The sequence below is a fragment of the Hyla sarda genome, chromosome 4 (genome assembly GCF_029499605.1).
Source record: "Hyla sarda isolate aHylSar1 chromosome 4, aHylSar1.hap1, whole genome shotgun sequence".
NCBI classification, from domain to species: Eukaryota; Metazoa; Chordata; class Amphibia; order Anura; family Hylidae; genus Hyla; species Hyla sarda.
In genome coordinates this window covers 30167719-30189677 of record NC_079192.1, presented here as the reverse complement: position 1 = coordinate 30189677, position 21959 = coordinate 30167719, and the positions used below count along the sequence as shown (strand labels likewise).

Here is a 21959-nt window from a genome sequence, read left to right as displayed (position 1 = left end):
CAGCAGCTGATAATTATTGAAAGGATTAAGATTTTTAATAGAAGTAATTTAAAAATCTGTTTAACTTTCTGGAGCCAGTTGATATATAAAAAAAAAAGTTTTTTCCTGGAATACCCCTTTAACACCATACAACTCGAGATCAGCAAACTAATCTGCAATCTACTTTGAAAATAACGGCCCCTTTACATGGCCCGATTATCAGCTGAGTGAGTGTTTACAGGAATGCTTGTTCCTGATAATCAATATTATTGGCCACACATTGCCCCATGTAAACACAGAGCACTACAACATACTTGCCATTTACTTACAACCTCAACACTGCTCCACAAAGCAGAACTTTTAACCTGAGTAGAGTTTTCAACCATGTAAGATAGTCACTTGTTGACTATAAAATTGAGCAGCATCTTGACATGTAACCAACACTTGGCTATAAAAAGTATAATATACTATTTCTGTGACACTAATATATCTGTATAGCAAAAATAGCAACATATAAAAGCAATAATGTCACATAACCATGAAACAATTCCAAAATACTTCTACTGTATATGAATTGGAGTTTTAAAGAGAGTCTTTCATGTTTGTATACAACACCCACCATCCTAGATGTCTCATGACCAGGAACCTTCATAGTGACTTGTACCTAGAGAATAAGTCAATAGAGAATGATCTAATATCCTAACCATCCTGCCATGTAATTATATAGCTAGTGGAGATCACAGGTCATCTACAGGCAGAGATCCGAATAAATCTTGCCCATCAATCAAAAGAGGTCCTTAACCTGATACCAAAAGTGTATGTACCATGGTGGCAGCTGCCATTGTACTTGTAGAGAGGTGGGCTCCAGCTCTGTGGATCCCACTCCTATCATGGCCAGGGCTATCTTCACAATGTTAACATTGGCAGTTCCTGCCCTCTTACAATTAACATAGTTCATAACATAGTAACATAGTTCATAAGGTTGAAAAATGACCAGAGTCCATCAAGTTCAACCTATATGCCTAATGAATCCCTATTGAGTTGATCCAGAGGAAGGCAAAAAACCCTCACACTAGACGTAAAAATTCCATCCCGACTCCAAATATGGTATCAGAATAAATACCTGGATCAACGTTCTATCCCTATAAATCTAATATACATAACCTGTAATGTTATTATTCTCCAAGAATGCATCCAGACCCCTTTTGAACTCTTTTACAGAGTTCCCCATGACCACCTCCTCCGGGAGAGAGTTCCATAGTCTCACTGCTCTTACAGTAAAGAACCCCCCATCTGTTTTGGTGTAGAAACCTTCTTTCCTCTAGACGTAGAGGATGCCTCCTTGTTATAGATACAGTCCTGGGTGTAAATAGATCATGGGAGAGATCTCTGTACTGTCCACTGATATATTTATATATAGTTATTAGGTCACCCCTAAGCCTTCTTTTTTCTAAACTAAATAACCCTAATTCTGATAATCTTTCTGGGTACTGTAGTCCTCCCATTCCCCGTATTACCCTGGTTGCCCGTCTTTGAACCCTCTCCGGCTCCACTATATCTTTCTTGTACACTGGTGCCCAGTACTGTACACAGTATTCTATGTGTGGTCTGACCAGTACTGTACACAGTATTCTATGTGTGGTCTGACCAGTACTGTACACAGTATTCTATGTGTGGTCTGACCAGTACTGTACACAGTATTCTATGTGTGGTCTGACCAGTACTGTACACAGTATTCTATGTGTGGTCTGACCAGTACTGTGCACAGTATTCTATGTGTGGTCTGACCAGTACTGTACACAGTATTCTATGTGTGGTCTGACTAGTGATTTGTACAGCGCTAGAATTATTTCCTTGTCTGGAAAAGAACAGCGCCCTTTTGTTTCACCGTATTGTGCATGGTAAAAGCAGGGACAAGGAGGGAGGCCCCATTACATTTTTATTATGGGTCTCCCTCTCCTCTATGTATACAGTATGCAAAAAATGTATGATGCCTCAACACTATGCTGTAGACATAGAGAATAAAGCTTTGATTTCTTTATTACAGTCTGAATTATGATGTGAACGTTACCTGTTGTTCACAAGCAGACCTCATAAGAGAGAGTGTGTTTGTTATTAGTTAAGCTTCTCTCCCCTTCAGTACCGCATACAGTAGCTTTTCATTGTCACTAAACATACAGTACATGTCAACGACATACGCACACAGTGACGGCACATCTCCACGTCAAAATACCAAAAATATAACATCAAAAGACAAAAATGCCATTAAGAGGCTTCCAGTGACAAGAGGCTCCTTGCATAAGGATCTCTTATTGGGTATGTCTTAACCCTTCTGCTGGGAAGTGCACAAAGATGCAGAGCAGTAGTGTTAAGTTACCTCTATCTGGCAAGTTACAATATGGGACCCAAGAACGGACTAGGAAAAGAGGGTAAGAGTCATGGTAGTGGGAATTGGAAGGGGATCTACCTTATAAGCAACTCGAGCAGGGCATTTCTTCCCCAGACCCAAGGGAGGCGAGATTAGTCTGAGCATCTCATACAAGTCTGTGTATTTCATGCGACCCCTGGGAACAGAGAGAAAGGAGCCACAGAGCCATGGAAAGGAGGAAGATGGATTTATTGGAGGTAAAAAAGGAAAAATGGAACATGAAAGGGAATGAAAGCATTGTATTGGGAAAGAAAAGGCCAGTGATTGTCAAACAAGTGGGATGGAGGTGAAACCGCGAGAATGGGTAGAAGCAGACAAGCAGGTAGAATGGACAGTAGGTGAGAAATGAAATGACAGATATAAAAGGATAAAAGGGAAATTGTTAGGGAGGAAGAAGTAAAATCCAAATGTACATTACAAAGAAAAGAAATGAATGAATTATACAGGTATTAATGGTTATGGATTATGAAAAATAGAGAAGGAAAATGATAAGAGGAGTAGATTGAATACAGAACAGGAAGAAAGAGGAAGAAAAAATGAGAGGAAGATAAATATGAGAGAGTATATCCCAGGACATAGCGAGGAAAGGGGAGAGGGAAAGGATCTGAAGAAACATGGAGAGAAAAGGTGCGAAAAGAAATTAGATCAACTTATCACTACCTGAGGAGACGGCGCACAGGAGGTCACCCACACCGGGAACTGGAACCGTACATGCATTTTAACCCAAAACAGTAACAGCTACATCATATAATTTTGGAAGAAAGAGTCTCTTTCAGGAACTACAAAAGGGAAGATCTTACATTTTTCAGCATTTGTTAGGGAATCCATTGGCAGGTGGAGAATTCTCATTTTACAACCTCTCTCCAGTACAGGTGTGTTAGGAAAAAATATGCCTTGTCCTGCCAGTATGAATTAGGAAGGAAATTTGGGAAGCAGGGAGGAAGATGTTTTCAGTGGTGGTGGTATAAGGGGGGAGGGGTGTGTGGCAGCGAGGTTTATGGAATATGAAAGGAGATTCAGAATGGTTAATGGAGCCCCCCTGAGACCCCTCCGCACCCTCCCCCTTCATCAAGCATATTTTATTTTCTTCTTTAAAGCAGGCTCCCCCCAGTTCAAAAAAAAAATTATTCGTGCCCAGACCCTCGGAAATCCCAGCAAGCCCATGCTTCTTCCATAAGACTATATGCCCTTTAGCTGCTACGGGATGAACCATTGACCAACCCCCTCCCTCCAGCAGCCAAAGAGATAGGATGCACAAGGTGTACACAGCTGAGTACAGCTCTGTCTTAAAATATATATATGTTATATATATATTAACAATTAGGTAGGTGAAAGCAACGCACATTCCGCTTAAAATCTTGCAGGGGATAACGGGCTAAGTTTTGCAGGATGGGGAAAAGGCATACTATTCGGGGTGAGAGAAGGAAGGATGGGTATATGGGGTAAAGGTTGTGGAAGTGTCGTTCTGTGTTTCATTTTTGCTTAAGGTTTTTTTTTTTTTTTTTGTAATGGTTTTCCAAACCTTGCAGGCCACCCTGTGGGGGCATTTCTTCCCCAAACCCAGCGGTGGGGATATAACCCGTAACAAACTGTACATGTCCTTATAATGAATGCGCCCGCTGAAATAAGAACAGAAGGGGAGTTAGTTGAGAGGATGTGCAGCTTTCATGGGTGACCCTCCCTGTAATCATATTTTCTTGGATGCAGTGCTGTGTCCTGCATGATACAGAGAATGGGCAAACATAATAATACACACGCATATACACATACTCACACATTGGGGAGGATTTATAATAGCTAAGTGACATTGTGGTGTTGTTCACAGGGAGGAACATGAGTGCTGTAATCTCTGACACCTCACTGGAGTTTTCATAAATCACCTCCATAACATGATGGCTAAAGTCTCAAACTTGATTGTTGCGCTTTCCCACCTTTATTTTTTTAGTATATTTCAATGTAATCATTGCATAATTGCATGAATGTTCTAATCTATTTAATATACCCTCTGTTACAATAAGGAATGCATGAGCATCCTACCAGGGCAATACCTTAGCAATTTACTAATGCAATACAATAGGGCACAATAAAGGCAATATAAAGAGAAATAATGTGAATATAACATATGAATAGGTCTATATGGATGATTTATACCATGTGCGTGTGATGCGTCAAGGTTTTTTGGGGGGCATGAGGGGCATCCCTGACTCCTATTGACTTCAATGGGAGCTTCAGTGCTGAACTGTACCAAATTCTTAAAGTCATCTGTTACTCTAGGGTTCACATGTCCATGTGCATTTCCATTACATTTATAGCCTATTGATTTCACTGGGGGTTCAGCAGTGGGACATCCTTTGATCATCTTATCATTGGGGACTGATGACTCCTTTTTTCCTTGTTTCCTTACCAAAAATATTTTCCTATACTACCATACATTCACCATACCGTGAATTACATTATGCAACTTAATATTAAAATGCTACCTAAGTTTTGGTCCTTGACAATCAGTTTGAGAATTTAACCACAACTTCCAAACATTCGGCTGGAGTAATGTATATAGAGTAACAGTGGGTGCAAACATCATACGGTTCAGAAAAATCTAAACTTGGATGGAATAAGAAAAAAAAACTAAAAAACAAGCACTCCAACACTCATGAAGAAAATACATAGTCGGAAAGAAAGACTCTAGAGAAAAACACATAGAAAACAATACATGGATATAGAGGTTTACTGGGATACGAGGCAGTAGAGAAGTTCTTGCAAGCCAGCTGTCTTCTCATCCTTGGAGTGAAGGTGTCTTGATTTCTTGGTGAAACTGTCCTTCCACCATTCTTGCTGTCAACTTGCTAGAAAACTTATTCTCTTGTCAAACCATGATTTCACACATTATGTTAGAGTTAATTCTATTCCTTCTGTAATCTTCAGGATGAATATTACAATATTCTCAGTGCCAATCACAAGTCTACTTGAAGGTCTTATGTTGTATACTAGAATATTTGCTGGAGTACTCTGCTTCCTGGTTTAGACTAACATTTACACAGGTAGATGAGAAGAAATGAGGGGGTAGATTGGGTACATTTCTGCTGCATAATCTAATAATAATATTAGGTTGTGAGAACCGATGCTGGACTGGAAATTAGCCAAAAGGTCAATAGTAAAGGGAAACATGCACATTGTAAAACTATAGAGGGCCCAGTTGAAACATTTCTGTGGAAGCCCTTTCTTTTGTGCTCCTGTCTATAGATATCAAAAAGAAATCTCAAGCCTCATTTGGATCTGGTATCCGCAAGAAAACAAGAGATGAACTGCATGGTAACATATAGACTACATGTAGTAAAACTGCTTTTATTTTCCTGTATTAATCTGTCAACTCAAAAGACCACATAGCGATAGACAACTGGGCATAGTTAAATAGCTATACTGCTGTAAACTAACCATTTAAACAGTGGATCAAGGTAAATAACTGTAAGCTTAGATGGGTCTGATCTCAAGCTTAAGTGGCCTCTGAATAATAATGGCTGTGCATTAGAAAACTACAACACTCCTCTTGTGAAGACATGACCTATAAGACATATAAGCAAAAATGCAAAACTCTATTTCCTGCCAACAACTTCCCTAGAACATAGGTGTCCAAATACTTAATGTACACCTCTTTTGTATTTCCAGGAAGATTATTTTTTCATCAGCTACAATATCTGTACCCTACAACTTTCCTGCAGTCACCTCTTGCTTCGGCCATGTAGGCTCTATCACTTTCTTCTTACTCTTTCTTTTTAACTTTCTTCTTATTTTTGGGGCAAAATCCTTTGTTGGTTTAGTTTGGTTATCTACCAACCACATGACTTGTGCTTTCATTGGAGGGTTTCAGTCATGCTTTATTCTTTCAGCTGTTTCACTTATCGTCTTCTTCTGTTTTAAGTGCTTTCGATTCCAACAAACTGGGCCTTTTCTGCTTCACCATTCAGTATTATGCCATCTTGCTAATTCCTTTTGGTGAATCTTGGCTAATTTTAAGCCTTCATTTGATCATATTTCTTCCTTCTGTGCTTTACCCATACAGCAAGTCATCTTTGGTTTTCCTTTTGTTTTCTTTCAGGGTTTAGAAAGGGGCTGATTTATTCAATCATTTAGTAATTAATTCCCCACCCTCTCCCAAATGCATTATTAAATTGGGTAGATCAATTGACTTACCAGGCAGCCGGATCATACTCTGCCCAGATTCTCACATATTCATCTAGATGATGTGGACCCAGAATGGAGGAATCTCGGGTTAGGTATTCAAAGTTATCCATAATGACAGCAACAAACAGGTTTAACATCTGCAGAGGCAGAACAGCTATGACAACATATGTACATTTCTACCAAATGAACAGAAAGTGTACAGATATAACCCCAACATGCCAGTGATACTCCATACCCACTACATTTTGCACTCTGGGTCTATAATTTGGTTTTTGGTTTTGCAAGTGTCACAGTTATACTATGGGATTTCTAGACCTCAACTTTCCAACTGCTACAAAACATTTACACATTTGTTGTGGATTCGTTGTGGATTTGCGGCAAACTTGGAATTTACCAACTATGTAAACCCTGGCATTAAAAACATGCACAATTTTGTGTAAACCCCCGTTTTGTGGGTGGGGCTTTATTGTAAGGTGCTTGTGTAGATTTACGAGTGGTCCTTTTAGCGGTCTCACAAAGACGCCCCCCCCCCTTTTCCTTTTTTATGGCTCAGCCCCTATGTTTTTGTAATGATACACCTTGTTGCTCCCAATATATTTTTGGTAGATTTTGTCTTCTACCAATGTTTAGGCTTGGTTTCTTTTGTCCCTTTTTCTGTCCTTTTTTCTCTTTCTCCTTTTCTCCGCTGACACAGTTTTTGGAATTGGCTTTTTTGCTCTCTTCCCAGGGACACCCTTTGGCTTTTGAGATTGCGTCCTCTTTGTGATAGCGTCACCTAAAACTACATCCCTGAATGTTCAGGGTTTCAAGATCCCTTGTATAAGTCAAGGTCTCAAATTGTGTGTCTCCCGGCAACACATTCTCTCTGTGAACAGGTCCCTGCCTTTAGAAATCGGCAGTATTCAACATGATTTCACAGTAGTAGTGTCTCCCAGAAGGTTAAAGGGGTACTCCCGTGAGAAATTATTTTTAAAAATCAACTGGTGCCACAAAGTTAAGCAGGTTTAAAAATCTTAATCCTCTTCCAGTACTTATCAGCTTCTGTATGCTACAGAGGAAGCTGTATTTCTTTCTGGAGTTCTTTTCAGTCTAACCACAGTGCTCTCTGCTGACACCTCTATCCGTATCATGAACTGTCCAGAGCAGGAGAGGTTTGCTATGAGGATTTGCATGTACTGTGGACAGTTTCTGACATGCAAGGCCGGACTGGCCTACCGGAATACCTTTAAAATTCCTAATAGGCCGCCCGCCTGTGGCTGGAGCAGTCCCAACACATGGTGCATCAGTCACTGTGTCAGCTTGTCAGGACTCAGGGCTTGTGCATCACAGCATCACACACAGGTCCTGAGACCGACAGCTGACACAGTGAGCGGAGGCTACAGAGTCTGTACTATATACTGTACAGACAGGACACTTACCACTGCCTCTCCTCTCTGCCTCCTCACTGCTCTTCTGGCTCCTCTCACTGACAGTACACAGGAATATTTGCTTCACTGGGGGGGGGGGGGGGGTTGTGGAGCCCTGCCATGTGTGTGTGTGTGGGGGGGGGGGGATTAGGGCTGGGAAGTTCAGTCCTGATTTGTGATGGGGGTTTGGAAATGGAGGCCTGCTGTTTGTGTATGGGGTGGGATGCGGAGCACTGCTGTGGAGGCTTCAGAGGGGAGACCTGTTATGTGGGCTTGGGGGCGGTATTGGAAAGGGGAAACCTGCTTATTACTACTGTGCGAGGAAAGGGGGAACTTTGGTTTTCTTTTTTGCAATTTATTTATAGTTTTTATTAATACTTTTAATATATTTAACTACAGTTAAAGGGAACCTGTGCGCCCACTCCTATACACAGCAGCCATATTTCCACCCACACGTTTTTCAGTGGGTCCCGCAGAATCCCAATCCCATTGCTGAGCTCTACTGCAGCATACTTGATTTTGGATTTTTATTGAGAATTTTGGGCTTGTTCACATGAGCGGATTTGTTTTCAAACCTGCAGCGGATCTCCTGCTGCGAGTTTGAAAAGGGGCGGGGCCTCCAAGTGCTACCCGCAGCAAATTTTCACCAGCAGAATCTCTGCTGTTGAAAATCCACTGCAGACCCCATTGAAGTCAATAGGGTCTGCAGTGGATTTTCAACAGCAGAGATTCCACTTGCGAAAATCTGCTGCGGGAAGCGCATGTAGGCCCTGCCCCTTTTCAAACTTGCAGCGGGAGATCCGCTGCGGGTTTGAAAACAAATCCGCTCGTGAGAATGAGCCCTAAAGGGAGATTTATCAAAACCTATGAAGAAGAAAAGTTGACCAGTTGCCCATTACAACCAATCAGATTGCCTGTTTAATTTTTATAAAGGCCTCTGCTATGGGCAACCTGTCAACTTTTCCTCTGCACAGGTTTTGACAAATCTCCCTTTAGGGCTTGTTCACACGAGCGGATTTCTTTTCAAAACCGCAGCGGATCTCTCGCTGCAAGTTTGAGAAGGGGCGGGGCCTCCACGCACTTCCCGCAGCAGATTTTCGCCAGTAGAATCTCTGCTATTGAAAATCCACTGCAGACCCTATTGACTTCAATGGGGTCTGCGGTGGATTTTCAACAGCAGAGATTCTGCACTGAAGCTGCCGGGTCCCGACTGACCCCATTCACTTGAATGGGGTCTGTAAGGGATCCAGTAGTTTAGTGGAATTTAAAGGAGAAAGAATATAGTACTTGCACTATTTTTCTCTTCACTAAACTCTTGTAATTCAAAAGTCCTACAGCAGTGTGAAGGTAGCCTTAGGTTACATTCACACTGCGGAATCTCTGCTCACAGAATTCTGCAAGCGGAGATTCCATTCTGGCGACCACTGTGCCATCACCATTGGTGGCTATGCAGTGCTTTCGGACTTCCTCGCACAAGGTGAACATGTTCCTTCTTTGCGGAAGACCCATTCACACTGATGTTTCTGTTCACAGCGCATAATTCTGCTGGAATTCCATATTGTGAACCTACCCTAAGGCTGTCATGTTGCACATTTGAGGCTGTGCCCTTTGACTCAAAGTATGAGATAAGGACACAGCATCAAGCCTGCAGCATGATGGAGACAGAAGCCTGGCAAATGAAATTCCAGGATTCCCTCTTGGAACAACCCTATATAAAGTAGCAGGTAGCTACACAGGGCCCTTTCATTTCTGGCAGCTGCCCAGTCTGACTGGGAGCACATGGTAAGTGAGCTTTTACACCTTGTTCACACCGATGTGGTGCTGTGTGGCGTCCATTGCTCCCGTGGCGCCATGTCTGTGGGGAGGTGCGGCCCAGGAACTGGTTTGAATGGCATTGGGGCCGCTCTGCCAGTGGGTCGTTCCCCCTGTGGGCAATGGTGTTGCGGCAGAGGTGGTCGCCACTCAGTGCTACGCCATTTTATGCTAGGGACGTTAGGGACCTGCTCTAAATAGGTGGCCTTGACGTGGTGAGTGGGCTTGTACCTTTTGATCAATATGTATACTAACAACAAGCAAGTAGATCAAAATACAAAATGTAGATGTGCGACGATGTCTGTTTTCTCTACTTGAATTCACAAAATTTACAAATCTGTTTAACTTTCTTGCGCCAGTTGATTTTTAAAAATATGTTTTCCACCGGAGTACCCCTTTAAAGTTGTTGCTGATTCCAGATGTAGATTCTAGACACTAGACTAGTCTAGACTGACTCTATTACACAGCTGACTAACCAGGCTAGCTGACCTTCAGCAGCCATGACCGAAAAAGAGTTTTCGTATTGTGCCATAAGGGGTCTATATCAGTTAGATACAGGAATCCAATTTCAAACTTCTCTGAAGATGGTGCAGAGTTCACTCACTTCTACACACACTCTAGCCTCTTGTTCTGGATGTCACATGTTTGGTTAGATTGTGCGACTCTTGGACTCAAATTTTGGACTCAATTAAGTTGATCACTGAGCCTCTCTTCCACACTGTGATGTCCCAGTACGGGATATAGGGCCTGTCGGGTTGAGTCCCTCTGTGTCCTAGGGGCTCTCCTGCAGTGTCTCCCCCATAGTAATATGTATAATGTATAGTGTTATGGATAAAGGACCTTTAAATACATTTGAGTTGTCACATGATAATGTGTTCACATGATTTGTTATGTTACCCAGAGAGCACCAGCTAACCAGGTGACCTGCAGCTTGACCTATGGGCTTCTGGCTCAGCCCCCCTTTATAAGAGAGGAAGCCATTACAATCTCCCTCTTACACCATTACTCCTGCTGAGGAACAGTAAAGACCAGACGTCTCAGAGCTAGTGTCCAGCATATCTGGAGGCCTCAAGCCTACCTACAGCCACTTTCCAGTAAGTCAAGTCTATGTTTGCTGTCACTACCTACAGTCCAGTCAAGTCTATTTTAGTCTGCGTGGCAGAACTAAAGTCTGTCAAAGTCACTACAAGTCCCAGCAAGCTGTGAGGTCCTTCTGTGTTACTGGCCACCTCCATGGGATCCTGGCCTAGCTGTAAAGACTATTTCCATCTGTCTACCACAGTAAAGCTACCTGGTCTTGGACTATTATTCCCCTGCCTAACATTGGGATATCGGTACTACCATTCGGGTGGTTACCGGGAAAATCACGCCCTGGCGTCATGAACATTTAGGGGTTAATAACACCTTGCCCCTGGGCTACAACATCTGCCCCATACAATTCACCTTTGCACCCCGAGACACCTTGTGGCTTTGCCACAACTCCTTCCACAGTTTTACTCTTGATGCAGTCAGGTGCTTTTAAAGGGTCCCGCTGCTGGGAACTCCCTGACCTCTCCTGCAGCACCCTGTGTCATCTGCTGCATGGAGCAAACTTCGCTCCGTGCATGATGACGGGTGATACAGGGGCCAGAGCATCACGGCGTCATGCCCTGCCACCTCAATACAGGTATATGGGAGTGGGCGTGACAGTCGCCAGCTCCGTGCAGCAGATGACACTGGGTGCTGCAGGAGACATCTTATCCCCTATACTTTGGATAGGGGATAAGATGTCTAAGGGTGGAGTACCCCTTTAAGGACCTGAAAAAGGGCTTGGTGTGCCTCCTGTTGGGGCAGCCTCTAAGACCATACCTAGAAAGTCTGCCTCCATACCAGTAATTTTGGGTTGGTTCTACGAGGTTTTTTTGTATTCACTCTGAATACAATATATGGAAAAGTGTTTGGCAGACCTGAAAGGTACTGATGGAGACCGTACTACACTAATTATAGTTTATATTGATGCATAGTTTTTTCAGACAGCATCTCTTTGATTCTTTATTATTTTGTCCATACTTGCCTTTGTAAGTTAACTTGCTATATTATTTTATCCTTTTCATTTTATGTACAATGGGGGAGATTTATCAAGACCTGTGTAGAAGAAAAGTTAACCAGTTGCCAATAGCAACAAATCAGATCGCTTCTTTCATTTTTCACAGGCCGGTTTTGATGAATCTCCCCCACTGTACTTTTGCTGTATTTGCCGTACCCTTGTCCTATTCTTCCCTTGTTTTTTTAAATTTATGTTCCCCTTCTTGTTTCTATTTTTATTAAAAATTGACAAAGTTATTTACTACCTTTCTGTGGTCTTTTATTCTTTTCTTTTAATTCTGATGCAAATTGCCTGTACTGTTGTCTTTATTAAAGGAGTACTCCGGCGCACACTTTTTTTTCCTTTTATCCCGTCCGGGCTGCAAAACAAAAGAAAACACACTTTCTCTTACCTGCCAATGAGCCCCCGGAGCTCCGGTACAGGTGTTCGGTCCCCGGGCTGTATTCTTCTTACTTCCTGTTATCCAGGCACGTCACACGGAGCTTCAGCCTATCACCGGCCGAGGCGGGACATCGCTGCGGCCGGTGATAGGCTGAAGCTCCGTGTGACGTGCCTGGATAACAGGAAGTAAGAAGAATACAGCCCGGGGACCGAACACCTGTACCGGAGCTTCGGGGGCTCGTTGGCAGGTAAGAGAAAGTGTGTTTTCTTTTATTTTGCAGCCCGGACAGGATAAAAGGAAAAAAGTGTTTGGCAGACCTGAAAGGTACTGATGGAGACCGTACTACACTAATTATAGTTTATATTGATGCATAGTTTTTTCAGACAGCATCTCTTTGATTCTTTATTATTAACTCTGGCCTACATCTACTGTGGGGGAACTCTGTGGCCTACACATACTGTGGCGGATCTCTGCGGCCTACACCTAATGTGGGGGAACTCTGCTGCCTATACCTACTGTGGGGGAACTCTGCTGCCTACACCAATTGTGGGGAACTCTGCTGCCTACACCTATTGTGGGGGAACTCTGCTGCCTACACCTACTGTGGAGGAACTCTGCTGCCTACACCCACTGTGGGGGAACTCTGCTGCCTACACCATTGTGGGGGGAACTCTGCTGCCTATACCTAATGTGAGGGACTCTCTACTATGTTCCTGCCTAGCTCATATGGGGACAAACTACCAAACTAATAGGAGGGCTACCTACTACCTTCATAGGGGGTTTTCATACAGGGGCAGCTATCTGGGGGATTTACCCACAGGGGGCATAACTACCTACTTGGGGGACATTAAAGGAGTTATCCAGAAAAAAGTTTTTTATATATATCATCTGGCTCCAGAAAGTTAAACAGATTTGTAAATTACTTCTTTAAAAAAAACGTAATCCTTTCAGTACTTATGAGCTGCTGAAGTTGAGTTGTTCTTTTCTGTCAAAGTGCTCTCTGATGACACCTGTCTCGGGAACTGTCCACCAAAGTAGAAGCAAATCCCCATAGCAAACCTCTTCTAATCTGTGCAGTTCCCGAGACAAGCAGAGATGTCAGAAGGGAGAGCACTGTTTCCAGACAGAAAAGAACAACTCAACTTCAGCAGCTGATAATTATTGGAAGGATTAAGATTTTTTAATAGATGTCATTTACAAATCTGTTTAACTTTCTGGAGCCAGTTGATGTAAAAAAAAAAAATTCCTGCAATACCACGTTAACTACTACTTGGGGCCACTACCTCCTGGGGACATTACCTACTGGTAACTTCCGTAAGCAACACCTTATTTTCTTTCCGCTAACACAAAATACTCTGATAGTGCCCCTCCTGAGACAAGACTCTAGATCCTTCACTGGGTGGAGGGGGGGTGCTGGCTACATACTTGACTAACTACCTGGCTACCTAACTTTATTCCTGGATGCCTAACTTAACTTACCTACATACCTGGCTATCTAACTACCTAGATACCTGGCTGCCTAACTACCTACCTACATAGCTGGCTACCTACCTACATACCTGGCTACCTAACTACGTACATACCTGGCCTTCATACATGGCTGCCTAAGTACCTAGCTAGTCACCCACCTACATATCTGGCTTTCCGATCTACCTACCTATTTACTTGGCTACCTACCTACCTGCCCTTTTACTGTGCAGTACACCAAGGAGGGCATTATTACAGTTTGTGGTCCTATAAATGTGAAGATTGTGTAGAGGAGGGAAGTGCACTGGAAAAATGCAGAGACTAATATGTTTGTCCTGCAGATGAGATCGACATGGCGGTCTGATCCAGACAGAGAAGAAAAGAGGACGCCGCCGATCAGAAAAGACGTAATTGTGAGTCCCTTTATGTAACTGTAATAACTTATATGGTATACATATCGGGGGAGATTTCTCAAAACCTGTCCAGAGGAAAAGTTGCCCAGTTGCCCATAGCAACCAATCAGCTCGCTTCTTTCATTTCTAACAAGGCCTCTGCAAAATGAAAGAAGTGATCTGATTGGTTGCTATGGGCAACTGGGCAACTTTTCCTCTGGACAGGTTTTGATCTCCTACAGCTGATATCTACTGCCATATGGTCCTGTATATAATCACCTATATTGTATACAGATTGTGTATAGTATACTGGTCTGTGTATAGTGGTTTTATTCAGTACAGTACGGAGGTATTATCCAGTTATTGTGTGGTGGTATATATTTACTCATTGTATACTGGTATTATTGGTCATGGAAAATCATTTTACCTATGTTAAAGTGTTTCTTATATATAAAATGTTGTTTATTTTGTGTGTAGAGGTGGTCAAGGGTTTTGGGTGCAATAGGGGCAGAAGTAAGACCAGCGGTGGAGCATCGCAGGGGGCCCTTGCTTTTTTTGATCCGGGGGCCCTGAGTGTTGTCAGTCCGCCCCTGGTTGAAAATATGTTACAACATTAGAAACCCTCTATAAGGGTTTCCTCTAAGCATTCTCCCAGCCCTCTGGCAGGGAGAACATGGTAGGTGTTAACACTGCTGTGGTGCTTTGCGGCGAGTGTTGTTGCTGTGGTAATTTGTCTGTGGGGTGGTGGGGTCTAGAGCCAGGGGCTTGGTCAGACAGCAGTGGGGCTGCCTGGCCACCAGGTCATTCCCCCTGTGGGCTTGTCATTGTGGCAGTGGTGGTTGCCGCCTGGCGCTACCCCAGTGTTAGTTTATGGACCTACTCTTATTAGGTGGCATTGACGTGGCTAGTGGGCTTGCACGTTTTGATCAAAATGTATACTAACAACCTGTTAGATCATAGTACAAGTTGTGGATGTGCAGCTATGTTCTGTTTCTCTATTTGTGTCAAACCCCCTATAATGTTGATAGAAAGCTGTAACATCACACAAGTCTTTATGTCTGCTAGAGTTCTGTAACTGTGTGAATATTAGTAACTAAATAGAAGAGAATGTTTGTGACCTCACAAGTAGGTTTAGCTAAGTAAGCTGCTATGGCATCATCAGTGGGGTTAGCTAGGTAAACTGATGTGACATCATCATTGGGTTTAGCTAGGTAGGCTGCTGTGACATTAGGGTTTCTTACTAGTAAAATTTTGCGTTTTGTGACATCGCAAGTGTGTTTTTAGTCAGGTAAGCTATTGTGATATCAAAGCCAGTCAGGTAAGCTAAGTACTAGATGTAACATATGTACCATTAAACTACCAGTTGAATTGCAAGGAGCCCATATACTGTGGTTACACAAGGGCCCTATGAGGTTGGCACTGATTCCCACTCTTATTGAATAAAGGGAACCCCTGAAAAAAAGTACTCTACTTCTGGGAAATCCCTAATTCCATTCTTGCCGCAAAGAAGCTTATTGTTGGGGCAGTACAGCATGCTATAATTCATATCTAATGCTGTAGTTTAAGTCAGAAGTTTAAGTCAGATTTTTCTTTATTAAAGAACCCCTAAGAACTAGTTAGGAAACATTGGTATACAACTTTACTTTGTACAGATCTACTTCAAATTGTAAAAGACATTACATTATATTTATCTCTTTACCCAAAAATATCAGGTAAATCTAAATGGCAGTCTTTTCAACCCCCCAGATGCTGTGTTACTCACCAGGAATGAGCAAAGGAAGATAAAAGACACAAAGTAGAAGTACGCAAACTCGCTCCCACACTCCTTCTCCTTTATTCCTGATTGAATGTCACAGGGCTTCCCACTCAAACAAGACAGCATAATTTCATGCCATGCTTCACCAGTGGCACTCCTGTAGAAAGGAAGACACACAGCACATTCAGCATAATGTGAAATGAAGCAAAAATGTGAAATAAAGCCTTGATGAAATACACCCTAAGTAACACCTCAGCAAATGTCATCATGGTAAGCAGCTATTTTCTGTGCAAGTAATGGCATAAGTAGGATTCTTACCGGAAAAGGAGCATGAGTGCTTGGAAAAATGTACGAAAGTTATTATGTTCTGTAATAGCTGTGTCTTCATCTTCTTCATCCAGTGCTATGTTACCAAAGACCTGAAATGGAAAGAAGTGAGGAAAATAAATGGAAAGGATCAGACAAGTGTATAGATATAAAGACCATGGCCCTGAATTACTAAAAATGGAGTGTAGTTTTCGTGGTTTTTAATACCCTACAAATTTTTTTCCACGGTATTTACTAGTTTCCCTACATTTTGCACTTTTCCCTACATTTTGCTTTTTTTTTTACACATGCTCTGATCTGACGGCTTTTCCTTAGCTCAAATCCACCACATTTTCTGTGGAAACCTTAGTAAATATGTTGGATTTTTGTGAAAATGTCCGGGCCAAGCCCCTTTTTGGTGGTCACTTTCCCTGCAGCCACACCAGAATCTAGCGCACACCCCCACAAAACATGTCGGGTTTACAATGGTAAATCAGGGCCCATATGTACTATAGGTCCACAAACATAATCGTGCATCTAAACCATAGTTGCCATCTTTTATGTGTCAATATTCGGACGACCCCATCAATAAGTAAAGGCGTGCACCTGTGTGGATCCCAATAAATGGTGCCAGCAGACTGCCTTCATAATTGGTGCCAGAAAACTGCTTTATAATTATCGCTAGCAAACAGACATTCATAACCAATATCTGCAGAATATCACCAATAAACTACACTGCTAGCAGTGTGCCTCATGGACAGTGCAGAGTAATAACATAGAATACAATTATAAAATTCTGTCTGCCTACAGCTGCCACTAGGTGGAAGTGGCAGCTAGTGGAGCAATATAAATAAATTTACAGCAAGGTCCTGAGTGGTCCCAAGGTCTTGCATACACACGACACTGATTCTAGCACAGACCTGCATGCCGATGATGGCATAGATAAAGAACAGCATAGCGATCAGGAGGCAGACATAGGGCAGCGCCTGTAGAGGGGAAGAAAAGATCAAGATAAGGAAGAGCCAAATATCAAACGTGAACGTGCGTCATACTAGAGAGATTTGCTAATTCTTAAAGAGTAGCTCCCACCATCCTTTTTTTTTTTTTTTTAATCTGTCCCTGCCTATTATTGCCCATCTATCCCTAACCCCCTCCCTGCCTTTACATTTTCTTCTACTATATTAAAAAAGCCTTTTTGTCTGCCTGGTAGTGTGCTCACTACCAGGCAGACTTCACTGATGCCTGCTGGGGCTGACACATCCGCCCTTAGTTCATCTATACTGGGTGCCTCCAGCTGTTTCACCACTACAACTCCCAGCTTGCCCTGACCTCTATTGGCTGTCAGGGCATGCTGGGAGTTGTAGTGGTTAAACAACTGGAGGTACCCTGTGTTGAAAGCAATAACTTTGTTAGGGCCATGGCTGTGGCGCTACCCCAAACCCCGCTCTCCCCCCTCTGTTGAAAACAAGTTTTAGGGCCGCGGCGCTACCCTGAACCCCCACTCTCCCCCCCCCTCCTCTCTGTTCAAAACAAGTTTTAGGGCCGCGGCGCTACCCCGAACCCCCGCTCTCCCCCCCCCCCACAAAAGACATACCCGAGTGCAGAGCAGCAGCATGCACCAGCGTGCGCCGGGAGGCGGGGCCGGCGTGTGAGGCCAGGGAGCCAGTGCATCTCAGCGCTCATTCCCCCCTGTCTGATTGACAGGCTGGGAGCGATCGCAAGCTGAATGAATTCGGACCGATTGCCCGGCCGGCATTGGTCCGAATTCAGGCGTGATGCCTGCCTGCAGCCGGCCAATAGGAGGGAGACCCCTAGAGGTCGGTTTTCAAATGTAGATTACAATATATTAATTTAAAAAAAAAATTATGAAAATGTATTAGAGATATGTTGTAGTACATATGTAATACAACATATCAAAAAAAAAAAAAAAGTTGATGACAGTGCCCATTTAAAGCATGAGGACCTGGACACATTCAAGTCATCATTGTTACAACTACTGATTATTGATCCTGGTAACCAATTACTGTATATTATTAAATGGGCATTATCATTAAAACAAATGTTGGCCATTGCACTCCTTATGGTAAATATAAAATATTTCTAATGTAATTTGTTTAAAAAAAAAAAAAAGTTTACTATGTTTTATTTGTGTTTAAAAAAGCTGCCACTAGGTGTCTCCCTACTTGTCCAGAGCACATTTCCCTCCATCTCTTGCACAGACTTTGGACTCCAGCTGGCCTGGCAGAAGTCCAAAATCAGGAAATGCAATCTGGAGTGCTGAGGGTTGTGTGTGTAGCCCTAGCCAATCATAGCTCATCTCACACACTGAACTGCTGTGGGCTGTGTGTAGCAGAGTGAGGGAGGAAGTTCTCCCCTGTATGGCTTCAGATGATGTCACGCCTGACGGGTAACGCCCCTTCCTATTCTGTGAATCTGACTGAGCAGAAAATACAGAGCAATATTAAGGTAGAAAAATAAAAATAAAGGCAGGGGGTGGTTTATCATGATGGGGGCAGTGAACTGGAAGGATTATAAAATTTAGCAAGATTGTGAGAGGTATTCTTTAAGGGTAATCTTACACAGAGTGCATTCAGGTGGAGAATTGTGCATATGACCAGTGTTTAGTGACATTCAGTGTTGATGAACCTTCTAGAATATTGAAGAATCATAAAAATCAAAAAATAGTCCCTTAAAGGAAAACTTTACTTTCATCTTTAGTTGTAAATCCTCAGCAATTTTTGGTAACCAGTTTCCTACAGGTTGCAGAAAATCAAAGCAACTAAGATGCAGTACTGAAAACTTAAAGGGGTACTCCACTGGAAAAAATTTTTTATAAATCAACTGGTGCCAAAAAGTTACATAGATTTGTAAAGTACTTCCATTTAAAAATCTTAAAGGGGTTATCCAGGAAAAACTTTTTTTAAATATATATATATATATATATATATATATAAACTGGCTCCAGAAAGTTAAACAGATTTGTAAATTACTTCTATTAAAAAATCTTAATCCTTTCAGTACTTATGAGCTGCTGAAGTTAAGGTTGTTCTTTTCTGTCTAAGTGCACTCCGATGACACGTGTCTCGAGAACCGCCCAGTTTAGAAGCAAATCCCCATAGCAAACCTCTTCTAAACTGGGTGGTTCCAGAGACAGGTGTCATCAGAGAGCACTTAGACAGAAAAGAACAACCTTAACTTCAGAAGCTCATAAGTACTGAAAGGATTAAGATTTTTGAATAGAAGTAATTTACAAATCTGTTTAACTTTCTGGATCCAGTTGATATATAAGAAAAAGTTTTTTCCTGGAATACCCCTTTAACCCTTCCAGTACTTATCAGCTGCTGTATGTTCCAGAGGAAGTCCTTTTCTTTTTGAATTTCCTTTCTGTCTGACCACAGTGCTGTCTGCTGACACCTCTGTCCCTTTTAGGAACTGTCCAGAGTAGGCGCAAATCCCCATAGCAAACCTATCCTGCTCCGGACAGTTCCTGACATGGACAGAGGTGTCAACAGAGAGCCTTACTCAATTGCATACAAAAAATAAAGCAAAATCAAACATATATACGTAACATCCGTTTGTTAATTGATACATCAGCTGACATGCAAATCCTAATTGACATTTGCTGTAATCATGGTAACAGGAGTAAACAAAAGCCGCCCACTGCAGCGTGGGAGAACCAAACATAAACAAAAACAATAGCCATGTGCTTTTTCCTTGCGTGTGGATCCGGATAGTCTCCAAGCTCTTTAAGATCACATGCGCCGGAACATTATGTATCTGAAAAAGGAAAGCAAGATATACAGTAGCAAGTTTGCAAGAGTAATGTAAGAGTAATATAACCATCAATGAAGAAATAGAAAGAGAAAATTAGATTAATGGTAGTGCTCTGGAATGAAGGAGGAAAAGCAAAAAAAAATGTAAATTTGCGGACAGTAAGCTAAAGTAAACCGGTTAGTTCATAGTCTGATAAATATAGAAATCCCACTAAGGAGAAAAAGGTGTGTTACGCCTAGCGCTCCGGGTCCCCGCTCCTCCCCGGAGCGCTCACGGCGTCTTTCTCCCTGCAGCTCCCCGGTCAGTCCCGCTGACCGGGAGCGCTGCTCTGTCATGGCCGTTGGGGATGCGATTCGCACAGCGGGACGCGCCCGCTCGCGAATCGCATCCCAGGTCACTTACCCGTTCCCGTCCCCTGCTGTCATGTGCTGGCGCGCGCGGCTCCGCTCTCTAGGGCGCGCGCGCGCCAGCTCCCTGAGACTTAAAGGGCCAGTGCACCAATGATTGGTGCCTGGCCCAATTAGCTTAATTGGCTCCCACCTGGTCCCTGACTATATCTAACCTCCTCCCTTGCACTTCCTTGCCGGATCTTGTTGCCCTTGTGCCTAGAGAAAGCGTTTTGTGTGTTTAAACCCTGTGTACCAGAACTTCTGCTATCTCCCCTGACTACGAACCTTGCCGCCTGCCCCCGACCTTCTGCTACGTCCGACTTTGCTTCTGCCTACTCCCTTGTACCTCGCCTATCTTCAGCAGCCAGAGAGGTGAGCCGTTGCTAGTGGATACGACCTGGTCACTACCGCCGCAGCAAGACCATCCCGCTTTGCGGCGGGCTCTGGTGAAAACCAGTAGTGTCTTAGAACCGGTCCACTAGCACGGTCCTCGCTATCCCTCTCTGGCACAGAGGATCCACCTCCTGCCAGCCGGCATCGTGACAGTAGATCCGGCCATGGATCCCGCTGAAGTTCCTCTGCCAGTTGTCGCTGACCTCCCTACGCTGGTCGCCCAGCAAGCTCGTCAGATCGCCCAGCAGTCGCAACAGATAGCGCAACAAGATCACCAGCTGTCGTACTTGACCACCATGACACAGCAACTCCAGTCACAACTACAGCAAGTACAGTCGCAGCTACAGCAGCAACAACCATCTCCTCCGCCAGCTCCAGCACCCCTTCCGCGGCGAGTGGCCGCTCCTAGCCTCCGCCTGTCCTTGCCGGACAAATTTAATGGGGACTCTAAGTTTTGCCGTGGCTTTCTTTCGCAATGTTCCTTGCACTTAGAGATGATGTCGGATCAGTTTCCTACTGAAAGGTCTAAGGTGGCTTTCGTAGTCAGCCTTCTGTCTGGAAAAGCCCTGTCATGGGCCACACCGCTCTGGGACCGCGATGACCCCGTCACTGCCTCTGTACACTCCTTCTTCTCGGAAATTCGAAGTGTCTTTGAGGAACCTGCCCGAGCCTCTTCTGCTGAGACTGCCCTGCTGAACCTGGTCCAGGGTAATTCCTCCGTTGGCGAGTACGCCATACAATTCCGTACTCTTGCTTCTGAACTATCCTGGAATAATGAGGCTCTCTGCGCGACCTTTAAAAAAGGCCTATCCAGCAACATTAAAGATGTTCTGGCCGCACGAGAGACTCCTGCTAACCTGCATGAACTCATTCATCTAGCCACTCGCATTGACATGCGTTTTTCTGAGAGGCATCAAGAGCTCCGCCAGGAAAAAGACTTAGATCTCTGGACACCTCTCCCACAGTCTCCACTGCAATCTGCGCCTAGGCCTCCCGCCGAGGAGGCCATGCAAGTGGATCGGTCTCGCCTGACCCTGGAAGAGAGGAATCGCCGTAAGGAAGAGAATCTTTGTCTGTACTGTGCCAGTACTGAACATTTTTTGGTGGATTGCCCAATCCGTCCTCCACGTCTGGGAAACGCACGCTCGCACTCAGCTCTCGTGGGTGTGGCGTCTCTTGATGCCAAGTCGGCTTCTCCACGTCTCACGGT

At 43.6% G+C, this 21959-nt stretch overlaps 2 protein-coding genes across 16 annotated transcripts in view; one reads left to right on the top strand and one right to left on the bottom strand.

The window, feature by feature from the left end:
• The window catches only part of LOC130367694 (surfeit locus protein 4-like), a 644664-nt gene that overhangs the window by 273007 nt on the left and 349698 nt on the right, over positions 1-21959 (top strand). Inside the window, exon 1 of one of the 8 annotated variants that reach the window (XM_056570312.1) lies at positions 16009-16157. The exons of the other annotated variants lie outside the window; for them this stretch is intronic. The gene's annotated coding sequence lies outside the window, so the exon portion shown is untranslated. Of the gene's footprint in view, positions 1-16008; positions 16158-21959 lie in introns of those variants that run through there. 8 annotated transcript variants of the gene reach the window in all.
• Positions 1-21959, bottom strand: part of CACNA1A (calcium voltage-gated channel subunit alpha1 A) — a 358458-nt gene that overhangs the window by 102520 nt on the left and 233979 nt on the right. For 6 of the 8 annotated variants that reach the window (XM_056570294.1, XM_056570295.1, XM_056570298.1 and 3 more), the window contains 5 exons: positions 17114-17179; positions 16206-16306; positions 15894-16044; positions 6596-6723; positions 3930-4026 (listed from right to left, as the gene is read on the bottom strand). In XM_056570294.1, the coding sequence (XP_056426269.1) occupies positions 3930-4026; positions 6596-6723; positions 15894-16044; positions 16206-16306; positions 17114-17179 (543 nt within the window). Of the gene's footprint in view, positions 1-2446; positions 2544-3929; positions 4027-6595; positions 6724-15893; positions 16045-16205; positions 16307-17113; positions 17180-21959 lie in introns of all 8 variants that reach the window. The other 2 variants (XM_056570293.1, XM_056570296.1) reach the window with 1 other exon arrangement.